This window comes from Pantherophis guttatus, chromosome 16 (assembly GCF_059756535.1).
Source record: "Pantherophis guttatus breed Tessera chromosome 16, ASM5975653v1, whole genome shotgun sequence".
In the NCBI taxonomy this organism is placed as follows: domain Eukaryota; kingdom Metazoa; phylum Chordata; class Lepidosauria; order Squamata; family Colubridae; genus Pantherophis; species Pantherophis guttatus.
The window spans coordinates 15107133-15124379 of NC_142078.1; the positions used below are offsets into that span (position 1 = coordinate 15107133).

Sequence of the window (17247 nt, forward strand, 5' to 3'; positions counted from 1 at the left end):
AGCAGCAGCCCGTTTGTTGAAGTCCCTCTGGAGGGGTGGCTGCGGACTATAAACGGGCTATAAAAAAACCAATAAAGGCGGAATAAAAATATAATTGATAATAAAAGGCGGGTTCTAAATTAATAATTTTTTTAAAAGATATCTTTATTCGCCGCAGCCGCATCTCTCTTCACTTTTACGTAGCTCTATGCTCACGGGCTTCCCCCGCCGAGCAGGAGGAATCCCGAACCAAACTCCCAATCAGGAGACAATTCCCCGCGGTGGGCGTGACCAACGGAAAAAACAAAAAAAACCGGCCTCTTGGATCCGATTGGTTCAAACCCCACCCTATCCGAACGGGTCTTGAGTACGGGAGAGGCGGATTGGTTGGAAGCGTCCGGACGGCCCAATGGCAAGCGGCGATGTTGCGGAGGTGAGGGCCTGCTGAAGCCTTTCCGCAGTAGTTCGCTATGGGTCTCCTGAGCAAGGTGACGCGAGGCCTGGTCCGGGGCGCCGACCGTATGTCGGCTTGGACGAGCAAGCGGGGCCCGCGGACCTTCTTCAAGAGCCGCGGCTGCAAAGTCTTCGGCTCCATCACGCCGAGCCGCAAGTTCCGCCTGATAAAGGACCAGGTGCCGGTGCTGATGGTGCCTGACCTGACGGGCTTCAAGCTCAAGGCCTACGTCTCCTACCGGGCGCCCGCGGGTAGCGAGCCGCCCTTGACCGCCCGCGCTCTCTTCCAGCGGACCGCCGCGCCTCTCATCGAGAAGGACGTCAAGGAAGGCTCCTTCGACCCCGACGCCCTGGAGAAGTACGGCTTCGAGAACAGCCAGGAGGGGAAGCTTTTCAAGCTCTTCCCCAAGAACTTCGTGCGCTAGTGGGTGGAAGGAATTAAAGAAAAGGAAGAAAAAGGAAGGGAAGAAAGAAAAAAAAGGAAAAGGAAAGAAAGAGAGAAAAAGAAGGAAAAGAAAAAGAAACACACACTCTTCCCAGTGGAGACAAATTGTCCCCCAGGACTGCAACTTTATTGAAGCCCTTTCAAATACAGGATCGAAAGCAGAGGGGGAAAAAAGCAATTTATTGAAAGCAGAGGGAAAAAGACACAATTTCCTGGAAGAAGAGAGGGGGGAAAGACAATTTATTGGAAGAAGAGGGGAAAAGACTATTTTCTGGAGGAAGGGGGGGGAGGACAATTTCCTGAAAGAAGAGGGAGGGAAAAAAGACAATTTATTGGAAGAAGGGGGGAAAATTTCCTGGAAGAAGAGGGAGGGAAAAAAAGAACAATTTCCTGGAAGTAGAGAGGGGAAAAGACATTTTTTTTGGAAGAAAAGACACAATTTCCTGGAAGAAGAGGGGAGGGGAAAGGCAATTTATTGGAAGAAGAGGGGAAGAGACTATTTCCTGGAGGAAGAGACTATTTCCTGGAAGAAAAGACTATCCTGAAGGAAGAGGGAGGGAAAAAAGACAATTTATTGGAAGAAGGGAAAATTTCCTGCAAGAAGAGGGGGGGAAATTTCCTGGAAGAAAAGACGATTTCGTGGAAGAAGAGAAGACAAAAGTTTCTCGGAAAGGGACTTATGAAACAGATGATTTTGGGGGAGGAGGGTTAAGAATAAGAGAGAATGCAGATATTATACCTCCCTGCCTGGGAAGTGTTGATGTTTCTGCTTTGAAACTTGTGTCCAGAAAAAAAAAAGCCTTCAATACATTTGTTTCTCTGTGGAGTTGTTGATGGGTCTCTGTTCGAAGAAAAAACGCCTGGGAAGAGGTCTTGCAAAGGGTGGGGAAATGCAGGTTACTAAAATGATGGGGATTCTGGCTATGGAGTTTAGGTACTGAGTTTGGTGGGGAGAAAGGGCTCCTGTTTTCTGCGCTGCTTAGATTTAAATTAAAAAATGAAATGATCTTTTTCACAAAAGTTAAAAAAATAATACAGGGATTAGCATACCTTCGAGCTCTCGTATGTTCAGGGAATGAACTACAATTCTTAAACCTGACTTGGGTCTTAGCTATGATTTCCTCAATTGGTTATATCTAGGGTCAGCAACCTGCGGCTCTGGAGCCGCATGTGGCTCTTTCACCCCTCTGCTGTGGCTCCATCACTCAAAATATGCATACAACCGCCAATGTGTGACATCCACCGGCATTTATTGAGCTTTTCAACCCCCGGTAGGCCAACCATGGATAAATCCAAGAAAAGAAAAGTTTCAGAAGAAAACAGAATGTTTAATTCAACTACATATGCTAGTTTTGTGGCCGCTCAAGAAATAATCAGGCACGGGAAGGGTTTTGTGGCTCCCGGTGTTTTCTGTGGGAAATGGGTCCAAATGGCTCTGAGTGGTTTAAGGTTGCAGACCCCTGCGTTATATCGTTTAAACTAGCAAGCTCTTGCATAGACAGTTGCCATCCCTAGCAGTTGCAATTCTCTACACAGGCAAATTTGGCCCAGTCCAAAGTACTTTTTGACGCAAGCTTTGACACTTGTAACTCTTTAATGTCCCACCAATATACCGTAGCTTAAATAAAAAAGACCGTGGCTCTTAAAAAGACATTTTATTGTAAAAAAGATCAAAAATATATTTTAGTTGAAAGGTGCTTTACGATGCCAATGAGCATGTTGGTATAAAAATGCCATAATTTGGTAATACCTCAGATTATAAATATGCCCTTTGATAAGGCCATTCTACCCCACAAATGAGCTTGTGCTTGGATTTCAAGAAAATATCTTTGTCATTATCTCTGGTTGCCGTTTTTAATTTCAGTCTCTTTTCCAAGCTTGAATAAAACTTCAGGTTCCCTATTTCTTTGGGGGGAAAAAAGGTGAGCCAAATGGCACTCCCATGTTAAAGCTGGTGGTTGAGAATGTCGCAAGAATCAAATCTTAGGGGAAAAGAGGAATTAACAGGAAATTAGGGAACCTGAACAATCTTATTTCTGCAGTACAAAAAAAAGCTGGTGGAAAGAACCAACATAAGATCCTTCAAAACTCACGGCCACTGGAGGATTCCAGCAGTAATAGAAAAACATAAAATATTGGTAGCTCGGAATTGAACTGCGGGATCCTTGATGCTCTCTGAGATTTGATGGTTTTCTTGCAGATGTTTCAGTACCAAACTAGGTACCAAAGTACCGAATAAGTACTGTTTATATTCAGTAGCTTACCTTATAACTAGCACCCGGCATCCAATATCCAAATAAGCCGGAATTAACACCAGACGGAGAAGGAGAAAACAATACCCTATTCAAGAACTTCCAAGGAGAAAACGACACCTCCACCGAGACCGAAAAGAGAAGCTACTGTGTGTAAACAGGGAGCAAACACCATACTCATTAGCACTGATGATGTTACCTAGTTGAGTCATGAGACGTCTGCAAGAAAACAACCCAGCTCATTAGAGTCCCGAGAACCCTACAGTCCTCTTCCTCCTCCACACAGCAGACTGCACTCTTCTAGCTCTGATAATGTTACCTAGTTCGGTAACAAAACGTCTGAATGACGAAAGTTCAGAAAAACCCCTTCTGCCAAAAGTCATCCATCCAACATGTTTCTTCCCCCTGCAGATAGAAAAATTTTTTTTAAAAAAAGAGGCAGAACTCCCAACAGTGGGTTTAAGCCAGAGGGGAATTCTGGCTGACCTCCCACTTCCATACATGTAGAACGTTGTCATAAAAGGAGCACGTTGCTAAGAGGCTGGTCTCCCTTTGGGCTTTGGGTGCTTGGACATCCCCATTGGCTTTGGTATCCGGAGCTCTTCCGTCCCCAGAAGGTCCCTGCGGGGCCAAGGTGCCTTCCGCTCGGGATGGAGACGCGGGAGGTGGATTCTCTTCCTCCTCCAGCAGCACATCGAAGGTGGCCGTGGGGGATTCGTAAATGATCTTGAGGCTCTGCCCTTTCAGGTTCTCCCGGCTGGCTCTTTGGTCCTCCTGAATTGTCAGCATCGCCGTAGACGTCTCCAAAGAGTCGCTCAACGGAAGCCTGGACCAATCGGCTCCATAAGCCAAAGAATTGTGTAAGGCATAGGATGAAAGGATGGTGCATTTCTCTTGGCTCTCTTCTAATAGGGGGAGAGAAAGAGAATACCTGGACATAATGATATTCCTTATTCAGGTAAATGAGGTGAGGGAAAATTTTATGTTTTTTTGGGGGGCCGGTATCCCATCTTTGGGATGAGCCTGAATCAAGCCAACCTTTCCCATCCAGCAAGCAGTGGTTAAAAGAATGTGAGCACGAGAGGAGTGGCATATAAATATTAAACATTATATATGATTAAGAAGGCTATGCAAAGTCAGCCGTTGTTTTATTCTTGTACCCCAAAAGTCCCAGAATCCTTAGCCACGGTCATGCCGGCTGGTGAAATCTCCCTGTCAAAATCCCATCGACAGGTAATCCAGTTCGTTTAGTGACCAAAGTTACAACGGCACTGAAAAAATGACCCCATTTTTCACCAGTTGCAGTATCTCCATGGCCATGTAAATCAAAATTTTGGACGCCTGGCAACTGACTCATATTTATGACAGTCCTGGGGAAGCCAGATTCACTTAACAACCCAGTGACTAGCTTAAAAAAACGGCAGGGATTCGCTTCGCTGGGGCAAAAGAGTTTGTAAAATGAGGGCAAACTCACTTAATGATTCATTTAGCAACAGAAATGTTGGGCTCGACTCTGGTCGTAAACCAGGAGTCAGCAACCTGCGGCTCTGGAGCCGCATGTGGCTCTTTCAACCCTCTGCTGCGGCTCCCTGTCACCAGTCGGCACCACAATTTTGAGAGGAGCTTCCGGTTTGGGGGAGGGGGGGAAGAGAAGCAGGGCGTGCCAGGAGGAGACTCTATGGTGGGGGAATCGGACTTCCGGTCAGCTCCAGAATTGAACGGGGGGGCTTCCGGTTAGGACCTTTGTGGCTCTTTTGAGTGTTTAAGGTTGCCGACCCCTGTCCTAAGCCAAGGCCCGTCTTCTGTATTTGGAAATGATTACAGCTGCAGTCAGTCGTGATGGGGGGGTGGCTTCCTCAAAATCGAAACACTCACCTAAACCATTTGGACAATTGAGGATTACAAAGCCATTGTGCATACAGGCAGCCAACAGCAACTGTTCCTGGGACGGGTGCCATTTTAAGCGCCAGACGCCGCCTTCCACATGGGTGTCCGCCAGGGGCTGCTTCATCTTCCTGGTGTCCCACAGAAGGACGTGCTCGTCGTAGCTGCGGAAACAGAATTGAGAAATCTTTCTCCTCCTTTCCTAACGCCATATGTCCATAACTGTTCCCCCATCTCACCCCCGTACAGGTAGTCCTCAATCGTTTTGACCATTCGAAGCTACAGCGGCACTGAATAAAGTGACTTGCAACTCTCTTTGCACTTATTTTGCAACATCCTCGTCGTCACATGATCCAAATTCAGAAGCTTAGCAACTGACTCGTATTTATGACCATTGCAGTGTCCCTGTTCTGACCAAAGCCGAGTCCTCGTCCCGATAAACCCCTTTTGTTTAATGTACAGTGAATTCCTCTCCAGCAAAGTCTCTCCTCTCCCACAGTCTTTCCAGATAGTTCCCAATTACCGACCTTGATCAGGCTTGGAGAGTGGCCAGGCCGATATCGTTCATACTTGGCAAGAATGCAGGAAAGAACTAATTGTCTCCTGTAATCTCCACTCCCCTTTCGCTCCTCTTTTATTCCCTCTGGGAGGGGCCCTTCATCGCCCACCTGTGGCCTTACTCCTGAGTCGACCCTTGTTCTTTAGCTGTTCCCTTCGTCTGGCAACTCTGCGCAGGCACACACTGGGAACAGGCTCCAGCTGTTCCTCTGCCTTACTGATGTCCGACTCCGAAGGCAGCTGATAACTGTCAGACGGTCCTGGCCCCCTCTCTGCCTCCGACGCAGAGCCCTCATCAGCGCCTTCCCCAGATTCCAGGACTGACCCATGTTCCTCCCCAACCTCCTCACTATCCGAATGCGCTGCCAGATCCACTGGCCGCTGGCGGGCCACAACAGTCCCGGGGTCATGTGATTCCCTTTTGTGACCTTATGACCATGGGGGTCGCAAGTGTGAAGAATGGCCATAAGTCTCTCTTTTTCCCAACGAACTTGCTGTAAATCGAGGACTTCCTGTACAACCATGTGAAATTTAAAAGAGACTCCTAAAATTGACTTGATATACATACTCCAGAGACTCACCTTCCTGTAGCTAGCAGATTTTCCCGCAGCGGGTGACTCTGAATACTGCAGACCCCCATAGAATGCCTGAAATGAAACCCACGTCAAAAGAAGGCTGTTCAATCCACCATACAAACACACGCCTCCTGCCTTCCTGGCACAAGACCAGAGCTGTCGATTCTTTTCAGAGATTCTACTACTTACTGCTCGCTGCTGAAGAGAGGAACCCTTGAGCTGCTCCGAGTATCCCAGCCCCGCAGTTTGCAATCATCTCCACCTAAATCCAGGAAGAGACGACCAAGGAAAATGAGTTGCTATAACATGATTCCGTTGTCTTTAGGAAGACGAAAGCAGATTATTACTATTTTTTTTCTAAAAAGCAGGACATAAGTTAGCTTCGCTGCTAGCCTGTAGAAAGGTTTTCATGTATGCCAAGTAATTATCTAATTCCTGAACCATCCATCTTATCTACCGCATTTCCCCCCAAAATAAGACCGGGTCTTATATTAATTTTTTGCTCCAAAAGATGCATTATAGCTCATTTTCTGGTTAGGTCTTTTTTTTTTTTTTAATTTGATTTATGTGCCGCCCTTCTCCGGAGACTCAGGGCGGCTTACAATATGCTAAGCAATAGCCTTCATCCTTTTGTATATTTATACAAAATCAGCTTATTGCCCCCACAAACTGGGTCCTCAATTTACCTACCTTAGAAAGGATGGAAGGCTGAGTCAACCTTGAGCCTTGGCGAGATTCGAACCTGCAGTAATTGCAGGCATCTGGTCTTAATAACCAGCTTAATAACAGGGTGCCTTAGACCACTGTACTACCAAGGCTCTGTATTTTGGGGTAAATACAGTACTGAACGCCTCCGTCTGGTTGGCGATCTTAACTGGGGCTTATTTTTGGGGTAGGGCTTATATTATATCGGTCCCGACTCTAGGGGGCGGTGCTCATCTCCGTTTCAAAGCCGAAGAGCCAGCGCTGTCCGAAGACGTCTCCGTGGTCATGTGGCCGGCATGACTCAACGCCAAAGGCACACAGAACGCTGTTCCCTTCCCACCAGAGGTGGTCCCTATTTTTCTACTTGCATTTTTTTACGTGCTTTCGAACTGCTAGGTTGGCAGAAGCTGGGACAAGTCACGGGAGCTCACCCCGTTACGCGGCACCAGGGATTCGAACCGCCGAACTGCTGACCTTTCGATCGACAAGCTCAGCGTCTTAGCCACTGAGCCACCGCGTCCCCCAGCTAGACTAGAAATACAGGACACGCCGAAAGCTTCAAAGCCAATCTATGATTCATGCATCACCGCAACGGTTGGTCAACAGTGGTTCACATTCAACCTATTCCTGGCTTCCCGGAGACTCTTGCAACTGCAATCAGAGCAAAGACGCACCTGAGTACACAACAGGAGTGTTCCAGTAGTCGAACGCAGCGACCCAGGCTTCGAAGTCATGTCCCTTCCATTGGTCTAAGACGTGCACCGAGGAACCGGATTCGTCCACCGACAGCAAGCTGACTCTCCCTTTGGAATCGCTGCTGACCAGTCGCAGAGGGTGGCCACTGCAAACATGGCATGGAATAGTTGTTTTTAAAAAAAGGTAATTTGTTTGCTGAAGAAGCAGGAATGAATGGTAAACAACCTGCCAGCTCTACTACTATCCAGCATCGATCAGAAGCCAGAATGCAAAGTTTAAAACTCAGCGTGCCAAGTTTCCTAAAGATGCCTTAATTAATTCATGAGCCACGATCCAAACTTCAAAGGAAATATAGTCATTTATTAGGAGCAACATTCCGGCAATACTCGGATGCAGTTAGGACTGATCCTACGTAGATGTACGTTCCCCTATGACCCTGTCTCTCCCCTCCTCTCTGGCCATGTCATAAATCACATTCTCCAATTAACCACTTTGGCTGGCTGTGAAACCTAACACCCTCCTTCTGATTGCGGTCAGGAAGAATGTATGGAATGCACTTCAGTTCTCCCTCCCTCCTGCTCATGGCAACTTGAAAGCTTTGCAAGTTGACACAGCGTGAGTTCTGCTGTGATGCTTGTAAGAGACAGGGGAATTGAAGGTCCAGGAATTGCAGACTTACAGATTAACAGAGTTGGAAGGGACCTTGTAGGTCATCTAGTCCAACCGCCCTCCCACCCAAGCAGGAGACCCTACACCCGTGATGGCGAACTTGTGGCGGGTAGCCATATCAGTGGCCATGCGAGCTCAGCTCCAGAGAGCGCATGCTGATTTTCTGGCTTTCTGGGCCCACCAGAAGTAGGAGGGCCTCGGGGGGGGGGGGTGGAAGGCCCATTTTTCTCTCATTTGGCTCCAGAGCCTTTCTAGGAGTCTGAGGACAAAAACGGCTTTCCCCATTCCCCCGGAAGTCCTCCGGAGGCTGAAAAAGGCCCGTTTCTTGCATCCGGAGGGCCTCCTGGGAGGGGAAGGCCATTTTCGCCCTTCCCAGACTCCTAGAGAGGCTCTGGAGACTGGGGACAGCAAAAAAACGGGCCTTCCAGTCCCACCGGAAGTTAGGAAACGGGCCATTTCTGGCATCCAGATGGCCTCCCGGGGGGGGGGGAGGCCGTTTTCGCCCTCCCCAGACTCCTAGAGGGGCTCTGGAGGCTGGGGACAGCAAAAAATGGGCCTTCCAGTCCCACCGGAAGTTAGGAAACGGGCTGTTTCTGGCCTCTGGGGAGGTGGAGAAGGCCGTTTTCGCCCTCCGCAGACTCCTAGAAAGGCTCTGGAGCCTGGGGAAAGAGAAAAATGGGCCTACCAGGCCATCGCATGCCAGGAGCAGGGTGTGTGTGCATTCATGAATTATGTGAGATGAGTGAGGAGGAGGAACAGCTGGGGCCTGTTCCAGATACATGTATGCGCAGAGCAGTTAGGAGAGGAGAACAACGGAGGACATGGAATCTTGACTCGGGAAGCAAAGCATACATGGACGCTGAATGGCCCCTCCCTGGCTGGGGAATAAATAGAAGGAAAGGGGGAGTGGTTGTCGTAGGAGACAACAATTGGTATTTCTGAAGATTTTGCTCATTGTGTTTCGTGCATCAAAGACTGCCAGAACTTAATTTGCAGCCTTGGCTGGGAGCTCACGGCCTTGCAATTATCTCAAGGAACTGATAAGGTCTGTTGCTGCAGTTAACTCCTTGAAGGACTCTTGCCTGGACTTTTGGGTGGGGTGAATGCCATTAATTCACAAGAGGGGATTTTCGTGACCAGGAGTCTGTTTCTTGCTTCTGCTAAGGCTGGGTCAGAACATAGTGATGGACCACCCACAATTTCAGGAGGCAAGCAGTTCCACCGATTAATTGTTCTCGCTGCTAACTCGTGTCAAATTTGTCAAGGTTGAGAAACACCGTGCTACGCCCTCAGACCACTTACCACTGCTCTCGTCCCGTGGACCAGTCCAAAGACAAAGCAAGGCAGTCATCTCCCAGGTCAACACTGCAGAGAGGTTGAAGTTTGCAACTCTTCTACTGGAAAGAAACGGAGATTGATCAGAACATGGACATGTCTCCAGCACCAGTTATGAAACCTTAGCATGATCATCGTGTAGATGCTAAGCTTCTTTGGTCAAGAAAACATGGATGCAAACATTGAGAATAAAAGTTAAAGAGGAGTCGATGTGTTTCAGGACATGGGATAAATTTTACGATGGGTTAGAAAGGAAATATGAATAAGACTGGGGTGGGAATGGAGATTTTGCAATATCCTTCCCCTGGAGTGGGGAGGGAATGGAGATTTTGCAATATCTTTGCCCTGGAGTGGGGAGGGAATGGGGATTTTGCAGTATCCTTCCCCCAGGAGTGGGGTGGGAATGGAGATTTTGCAGTATCCTTTCCCTAGAGTGGGGAGGGAATGGAGATTTTGCAATATCTTTGCCCTGGAGTGGGGAGGGAATGGGGATTTTGCAGTATCCTTCCCCTGGAGTGGGGTGGATACGTAGATTTTGCAGTATCCTTCCCCTGCCATGCCCACCAAGCCATACCACATCCACCAAGCCACGCCCACAGAACCGATAGTAAAAAAAAAAAAATTGAATTTCACCACTGGCATAGATGGTTATGGATCTCTAGACACCTACCTCACTTCCCATCAAGTGGGCGAGCTTCACCGCTCCCTGGGCATTTGCGATGCCTAAAACAGGATGTCCTGCGATGGGAACATGGCACCTTGAAGCGGAAGAGATAGCAAAGACATCAGCAGAGGTGCAAGGGAAAAAATAATAATTTCCCTTCCTCCCTCTTTTGAAAAAAAGGAAGAATATTTCATTTCCAGTTTGACTCAACCCAGAAATCATGACACTGACCGAAAGGATTGAAAAAGCACGCTACCCATTTTACAGAAGGAAGAGCAAAATAACGTTTTATTTATTTATCTCCAACCTTGATTATTTTTACATATTACTCAAGGCGGTGAACGTACCCAACATAACTAGAACTCACAATCTCCTGGTGAATGGCTCAAAGTCACCCAGCTGGCTTTCATGCCAAAAGCAGAACTAGAACTCACAATCTCCTGGTGATTGGCTCAAAGTCACCCAGTTGGCTTTCATGCCTAAAGCAGAACTAGAACTCACAATCTCCTGTTGACTGGCCCAATGACACCCAGTTGGCTTTCCTATTTAAGCAGGACTAGAACTCCCATTCTCCTGCCTGGTGCCTTAACCCCTTGGCTCTTATGCTCAAGAGTTGCAATTCCCTCCCTATCAAGGCTGATCAAAGATGTGGACCATGCTGCTTGGAGAACATCAGAACTTTGATAGTTGCCCCGTGAGGCCTTCAACTCAAGTCTGACACCTCCTCCATCTGAAACCCCTCAACTTTCTCCACTATGGGTCAATCTTCCTTGCACAGGAAAATAACCCTTTCCCTAGCTAATTTCATTTCTCGAAGCAGTAAAAAATAAAAACTTGCAAAACGAAACGGAGAAGCATCCATCCAACCATTTAATGTCCAATATGGCCACCGTTTCCAGCCTCTGGATTTCCGTCAGCGGCGTGAAAATTTGATCTTCAAAGGAATAGAGGTAGAGACGTCCTAGGCGCACAGGGGGTTCGCTGTCCTCGCTAGGACTCTGGCCAGGCTGTTTAGGAAGCAGAAAGAAAAAAAAACAAAACTGAAACTCAACCAACCCATTGTATACAGTCAACTGGTCATCCTGATGAAACTCAGAACCACTCCCTGAAGGGTCTGCCCAACTAGCTTGTACCAACAGAAGAAAATATTTGAACGGCGGGGTCCTCTCAGAGCATGGTAGTTTTCTTGCAGACATTTCATTGCCTAGCTAGGTAACATCATCAGTGTGAGGGAGTGTGGGGTTTGCTCCCTGTTAATAGTCGGTAGGTGGCCTCCGCAACCAGCATCCATTATCCAGATAAGCGGGGATTAACACCAGACAAACAATCAAGGAGAAAACAATATCCCTAACCAAGCCTCTACCAAGGAGAAAACCACACCTCTGTTCTGACTTAGGCTTCCTTAGAAAATATACAGCACAAACTTAGTCCCCGCAAACCTCTTTAATTCGAACGGCTGTGGAATATTGTCATTCCCAGTCCGAAAGGCTTCTCAAACAGTCTTTCAGGTGAATGTTTATAAACACACACCTTATCTCCCTTGGAATGCTGCCAGAGAACTAATTGCCACACGCAGGGCAAGGCCAAACTTAGCACAGAGTCAAACAGAGCTTTTTCAGAGTTTTTACCGACCAGATGAACAAATTGCTTCCTGCAAAAGCTCACGTCCCCTTCGCTTCTCTTTTACGTCTTACGGGAGGGGCCAATCATCTCCAAACCTTACTCCCAAGTCGACCCTGTTTCCTTAATTGTTCCTGTCTCCTGGCAGCTCTGCGCATGCGCACACTGGGAACAGGCTCACACTGTTCTTCTGCCTCACTGATGTCAGACTCCGGAGACTCCGGAGGCAGCAAAGAACTACCAGATGGCCCCTGGCCCCCTCTCTGCCTCCGACTCAGAGCCCCCATCCGAGCCTTCCCCAGACTCCAGGACTGGCCCATGTTCCTCCCCAACCTCCTCACTGTCAGCTCTGCTGGCCACTGGCGGGCCACAACAACCTCCTCCAAGACTGAAAGAAGCTACTGTATATAAACAGGGAGCAAACACCACACACCCAAGCACTGATGAGGTTACCTAGTTGGGTCACGAAATGTCTGCAAGACAACAACAAAGCCCAGAGCGCACCAATTATTTCAAACCCTGAGCTACAAATATTCTCTCCTTTATTAAGACTGTAACTGCAAAACAATTTCATAAGTTTTCTCCGGTTTCTTGAAAAATGTCTATAGCTCACCTCACTCTCCGGTTTCTTCAACTGGTAGGTGCCACATGCCAAGATGTTGTGCCAGCCTTCCACCGGGCACCATTCTACCGCGTCGGCACTATATTCGGTATCAACCACCTGCAAAGTTTTTGCCTTGCATCTGAAAGCCATGTCAACGTGCATTCATCCTGCACTGGGGAAGAAATAAGAGAAAATGAGAGTTTATTATGGATTCCGATTCTTATATGGAATTAATCTAGTGATCAAAATAATTTGGACAAATTGCAATGTTGTCTTAAAAAAAATAAAATCCTAAAGTCATAATAATCATCAGTCATAATAATGATGTCCTTGATCCAATATTAGCAAATCCACACCCAAGGTCGTCCTCCATTTTTAAGGCAGGAAATATTAATAATAGTAATAATCATAGTAATAATACTATCCTTGATCCAACGAGTGTGATCTCTCAAATAGTTCCCACATTCCCTTACTTCTTCTCAAAAGAAATAATAGCAATAATATCTGATTGGCAAGGCTGATAATAGCAACCTCCCACTGAACCTCCTGCATTCACTTAATTTTAATCATTAAAAACAAATATCCCAATCCAAAAATAGCAACCTCCCACTGACTTCCTGTAAACTAATAATAATATTAATAATTGAGAGCCAGTTTGGTCTAGTCGGTTAAGACATCAGATTAGAAAGTCAGGGAATTCTAATTCCACCAGCTGGGTGATTTTGGGCCAGTCCCTTTCTCAGTTCAATCCACCTCACAGGGTTGTTGTTATTATACAGAAAATAACTGGAAGGAAAAGTATTAAGTATGTTCGGGGGGAAGGCAGGCCTTGCATGATCTGTAAAAATAATAAATAAATATCCTCGATCCAATAATAGGAATTTTCACTGACATAATCCTGCCAGGGAGGGCCAGAGCAGTACCTGGGCAGCCAGCCGTGCACAGGGGCATCAAAAGTGAGCCCCCTCCCCAAAGTATCTCCACATGCGCTCCACAAGCACATGGGCCCCCTCTCCCCAAAGGGCCCTGCCACAAGAGCCTCTCTCTGACCCTCCCCAAAGGGTCAGAGAGAGACTCTATCTATCTCCAAATAGACTCCCCCCAATGCCCCTCCCCAAAAGGACCCCACTCCGAGTGCCCCTCCTCAAAGGGACCCTCTCCAAAGCGGCCCCTTTCCAAATCCTTTCCAAAACTCCCCTCCCCAAAGAGACCCCCGCAACGACCTTCCCCTCACTCCAAGCCACCTTTCCCAAATGGGAGCCTTTCCCCCCCCAAGGACCCTCCCAAAAGACCCCCACTCCAAGCCACTGTTCCCAAATGGGACCCTCACCAAAGGACTCCAAATCCTTTCCAAAACTCCCCTCCCCAAAGGGACCACCCCCAACGACCCTCCCCAAAAGACCCCACTCCAAGCCACCTTTCCCAAACGGGACCCTCCCCAAAGGACCCCTTTCCTTAAACTCCCCTCCCCAACTCCCCTCCCCAAAGGGACCCTCCCTTAAGGACCCCACTCCAAGCCACCTTTCCCAAACTCCCCCCCCAACGACCCTCCCCAAAGGACCCCTTTCCTTAAACTCCCCTCCCCAAAGGGACCCTCCCCAAAGGACCCCACTCCAAGCCACCTTTCCCAAACAGGACCCTCCCCAACGACCCTCCCCAAAACACCCCTTTCCAAAACTCCCCAAAGGGACCCTCCCCCCTAACGACCCTCCCCAAAGGACCCCTCTCCTTAAACTCCCCTCCCCAAAGGGACCCTCCCTTAAGGACCCCATTCCAAGCCACCTTTCCCAAACTCCCCCCCCAACGACCCTCCCCAAAGGACCCCTTTCCTTAAACTCCCCTCCCCAAAGGACCCCTTTCCTTAAACTCCCCTCCCCAAAGGGACCCTCCCCAAAGGACCCCACTCCAAGCCACCTTTCCCAAACAGGACCCTCCCCAACGACCCTCCCCAAAACACCCCTTTCCAAAACTCCCCAAAGGGACCCTCCCCCCTAACGACCCTCCCCAAAGGACCCCTCTCCTTAAACTCCCCTCCCCAAAGGGACCCTCCCTTAAGGACCCCACTCCAAGCCACCTTTCCCAAACTCCCCCCCCAACGACCCTCCCCAAAGGACCCCTTTCCAAAACTCCCCAAAGGGACCCTCCCCCCAACTCCCCTCCCCAAAGGACCCCTTTCCTTAAACTCCCCTCCCCAAAGGGACCCTCCCCTAAGGACCCCACTCCAAGCCACCTTTCCCAAACGGGACCCTCCCCCTCCCCAAAGGGACGCCCCTCCCCCCCAACGCCCCTCTCCAAGCGACCTTTCCCCCCCCAAGACCCTCCCCAAAGGGACCCTCTCCAAGGCACGTTTCCCAAACGGGACCCTCCCCAACAGACCCTACTCCGAGGGGCCCCCCCTCCTCAAAGGGACCCTCTCCAAAACTCCCCTCCCCAAAGGGACCTCCCCCCCCAAACGACCCTTCCCCAAAAGACCCCACTCCAAGCCACCTTTCGCAAACGGGACCCCTCCCCCCCCACCCAAAGGGACCCCCCCCACGACCTTCCCCCCCCCAAGGGTCCCTCTCCCTAAAGCGCCCCTCCCCAAAAGGGACCCCCCCCTTCTCCAAGCAGGCCTCAAAGCAACCCACCAGGCCGCCCTTTCCTGTGCTCGGCTCGTCCTGGGAGAAGGAAGGCGAGGCGAGGCGAGGCTAAGGCGGGCCTCTTCCTCTCCCCGCCTTCCTCGCCCGCCGGCCCCGCTTTGCCCTGAGCTGCCCGGGGTTCCGAAGCAGGTGCCTCGCCAGGTGTGCGGCCTGGCCACGCCCCCTCCAGGTAGCCACGCCCTCCCCCAGGTGGAGCAGAGCCGGCTGGCTTCTTCTTCTTCAACCTTGCGCCCACCAGCTGCTTATTATTTATTATTTTTATTATTATTTTTTGGGAGGACTACAAATCCCAGCAGGCCCCCCCCGCCTCCCAGAGCCTGTCGGGAGTTGTAGTCCTTCCTCGCCTCGCCTCCTTTATAGCTACACTGTCCAAAGGAAAAAAAATGCAAAATAAATAGGGGAGATCGCGTTGGATCTGGAGGGTAGGGGGGGGGTTAAGCTGGCAACCCTCCAGCTTTTTTTTTTTTTTTGTGCAAAATTTGGGGTCCATGCAAAATTTGGGGGTGAGGGGGAAGAGTATGGAACCCCTGCACACATCTGGAGCTCAACCCATCTCCTTGTACAGATGTTGTGAGCCTGGCAATAAAAGATTAGATTTGATTTGGAGGAAGCGGCCTTCTCTTGCAGGGCAAGAGAAGAGGTTACGATGGGATGGGGGTTGTAAGGGGTGGGGGGAGAGGGGCTTTTCTTCCTGAGCAGGAAAAAAAAAATTAATTTGTTTTTATGAATTTCCACAATTAAAAGTGGAATTAAAAAAATTTATTCCACTTTAATTGTGGAATCAATGGCCCAGGAGAAGTATCGTTTGGACTCTTGTCCCCACGTTACTTGACTGCGCCTAAAGGAAGGGTGGTTTGGATGTGCTCAAAACAGAGGTACCCTGTTTACCCCCCCAAAAAAATAAGACATCCCCTGATAATAAGCTCAATCGGGCTTTTGAGCCCATGGCAAATAAGGCCGAGCGCTTATTTTAGGGTCCAAAAAAATGTAAAACAGGGTCTTATTTTCCGGAAAACACAGTATCTACCATATCTATCTGTCTGTGTCTGTCTGTCTGTCTATCTGTCTGTCTGTCTATCTATCTATCTATCGTCTATCTCCTATCTATCCATCTATATCATTATCTATCTAAATATAAGACAGGGTCTTATTTTTGGGGAAACATGGTATCTATCATATCTATCTATCTACTGTCTATCTGGAGCCTTGGTGGTGCAGCAGACTAAAGTGCTGTTAAGTAGCACCAGCTGCCTGCAATTACTGCAAGTTCGAATCTCACCAGGCTCAAGGTTGACTCAAGCCTTCCATCCTTTCGAGGTAGGTAAAATGAGGACCCGGATTGTGGGGGGCAATAAGCTGACTTTGTATAAAAAAGAACACCGCTTAGGGGGCCCCCAAAAGCCCTATTAAGCAGATATATACGAAAGTATGAAGGCTATTGCTTAACGCATTGTAAGCCGCCCTGAGTCTCCGGAGAAGGGCGGCATATAAATCAAACCAATAAATAAATAAATATCTCCTATCTACTTATCTATATTATTATTATTATTATTATTATCTATCTATTTATCTATCTATCTAATCTATCATCTATCCATCCATCCATCCATCCATCTGCCCTGTTTCCCCGAAAATAAGACATCCCCTGATAATAAGCCCAACCGGGCTTTTGAACGCATGGCAATAAGGCCAAGCGCTTATTTCAGGGTTCCAAATAAAATATAAGACAGGGTCTTATTTTCGGGGAAACACGGTACATTTATTCCACACACCCTTGGGAAGTTGAATTCACTTAATTTTTAAGATTCGTTTTAAGATAACGGAGCAGTTGGATCTAGCAGGGGGGAAATAAAAATAGCGGCATTTCTCCACTCCCTCCCCCAAGGATTCCTGGCAGAGACCTATCCTAATGGTCACTCTATAATCAATGCCACTATCCGGGTGGGAAACCATCACCGGGTGGGGTGGCTTTTCTTTTGAAGACGTTTCGCTTCTCATCCGAGAAGCTTCTTCGGCTCCGACTTCCATTCCCCACCATCCAGTCAAGAGCGGAGGAAGCTTCTCGGATGAGGAGCGAAATTTCTTCCAAGGAAAAACAAAAGAAAATCCAGTAAAAAGGACCTTTGGGACAACTGTGACCTGGATGGCTTGAGAATCTCCATCGGCAAT

At 48.5% G+C, this 17247-nt stretch overlaps 2 protein-coding genes across 3 annotated transcripts; one reads left to right on the forward strand and one right to left on the reverse strand.

The window, feature by feature from the left end:
- Positions 1 to 398: 398 nt before the first annotated feature.
- MRPL41 (mitochondrial ribosomal protein L41) lies at positions 399 to 1703 on the forward strand. The gene has a single exon (XM_034404378.3). It carries the CDS (start codon positions 450 to 452, stop codon positions 855 to 857), a length of 408 nt encoding a protein of 135 aa, XP_034260269.2. The 5' UTR covers positions 399 to 449; the 3' UTR covers positions 858 to 1703.
- An 814-nt stretch (positions 1704 to 2517) lies between these two features.
- On the reverse strand, positions 2518 to 15348 carry DPH7 (diphthamide biosynthesis 7). 2 transcript variants are annotated; one of them, XM_060684617.2, is made up of 10 exons: positions 15067 to 15348; positions 12449 to 12611; positions 11083 to 11222; positions 10222 to 10309; positions 9519 to 9610; positions 7526 to 7692; positions 6336 to 6408; positions 6153 to 6218; positions 5005 to 5177; positions 2518 to 4034 (listed from the first exon to the last, which is right to left on the reverse strand). In XM_060684617.2, exons 2-10 carry the CDS (start codon positions 12599 to 12601, stop codon positions 3589 to 3591), a joined length of 1398 nt encoding a protein of 465 aa, XP_060540600.2. In that variant the 5' UTR covers positions 12602 to 12611; positions 15067 to 15348; the 3' UTR covers positions 2518 to 3588. The 2 variants fall into 2 exon arrangements, with proteins under 2 accessions (XP_060540600.2, XP_087736083.1); XM_087879957.1 differs by having other exon boundaries at positions 12449 to 12606; positions 15067 to 15240.
- Between the last annotated feature and the right edge of the window lie 1899 nt (positions 15349 to 17247).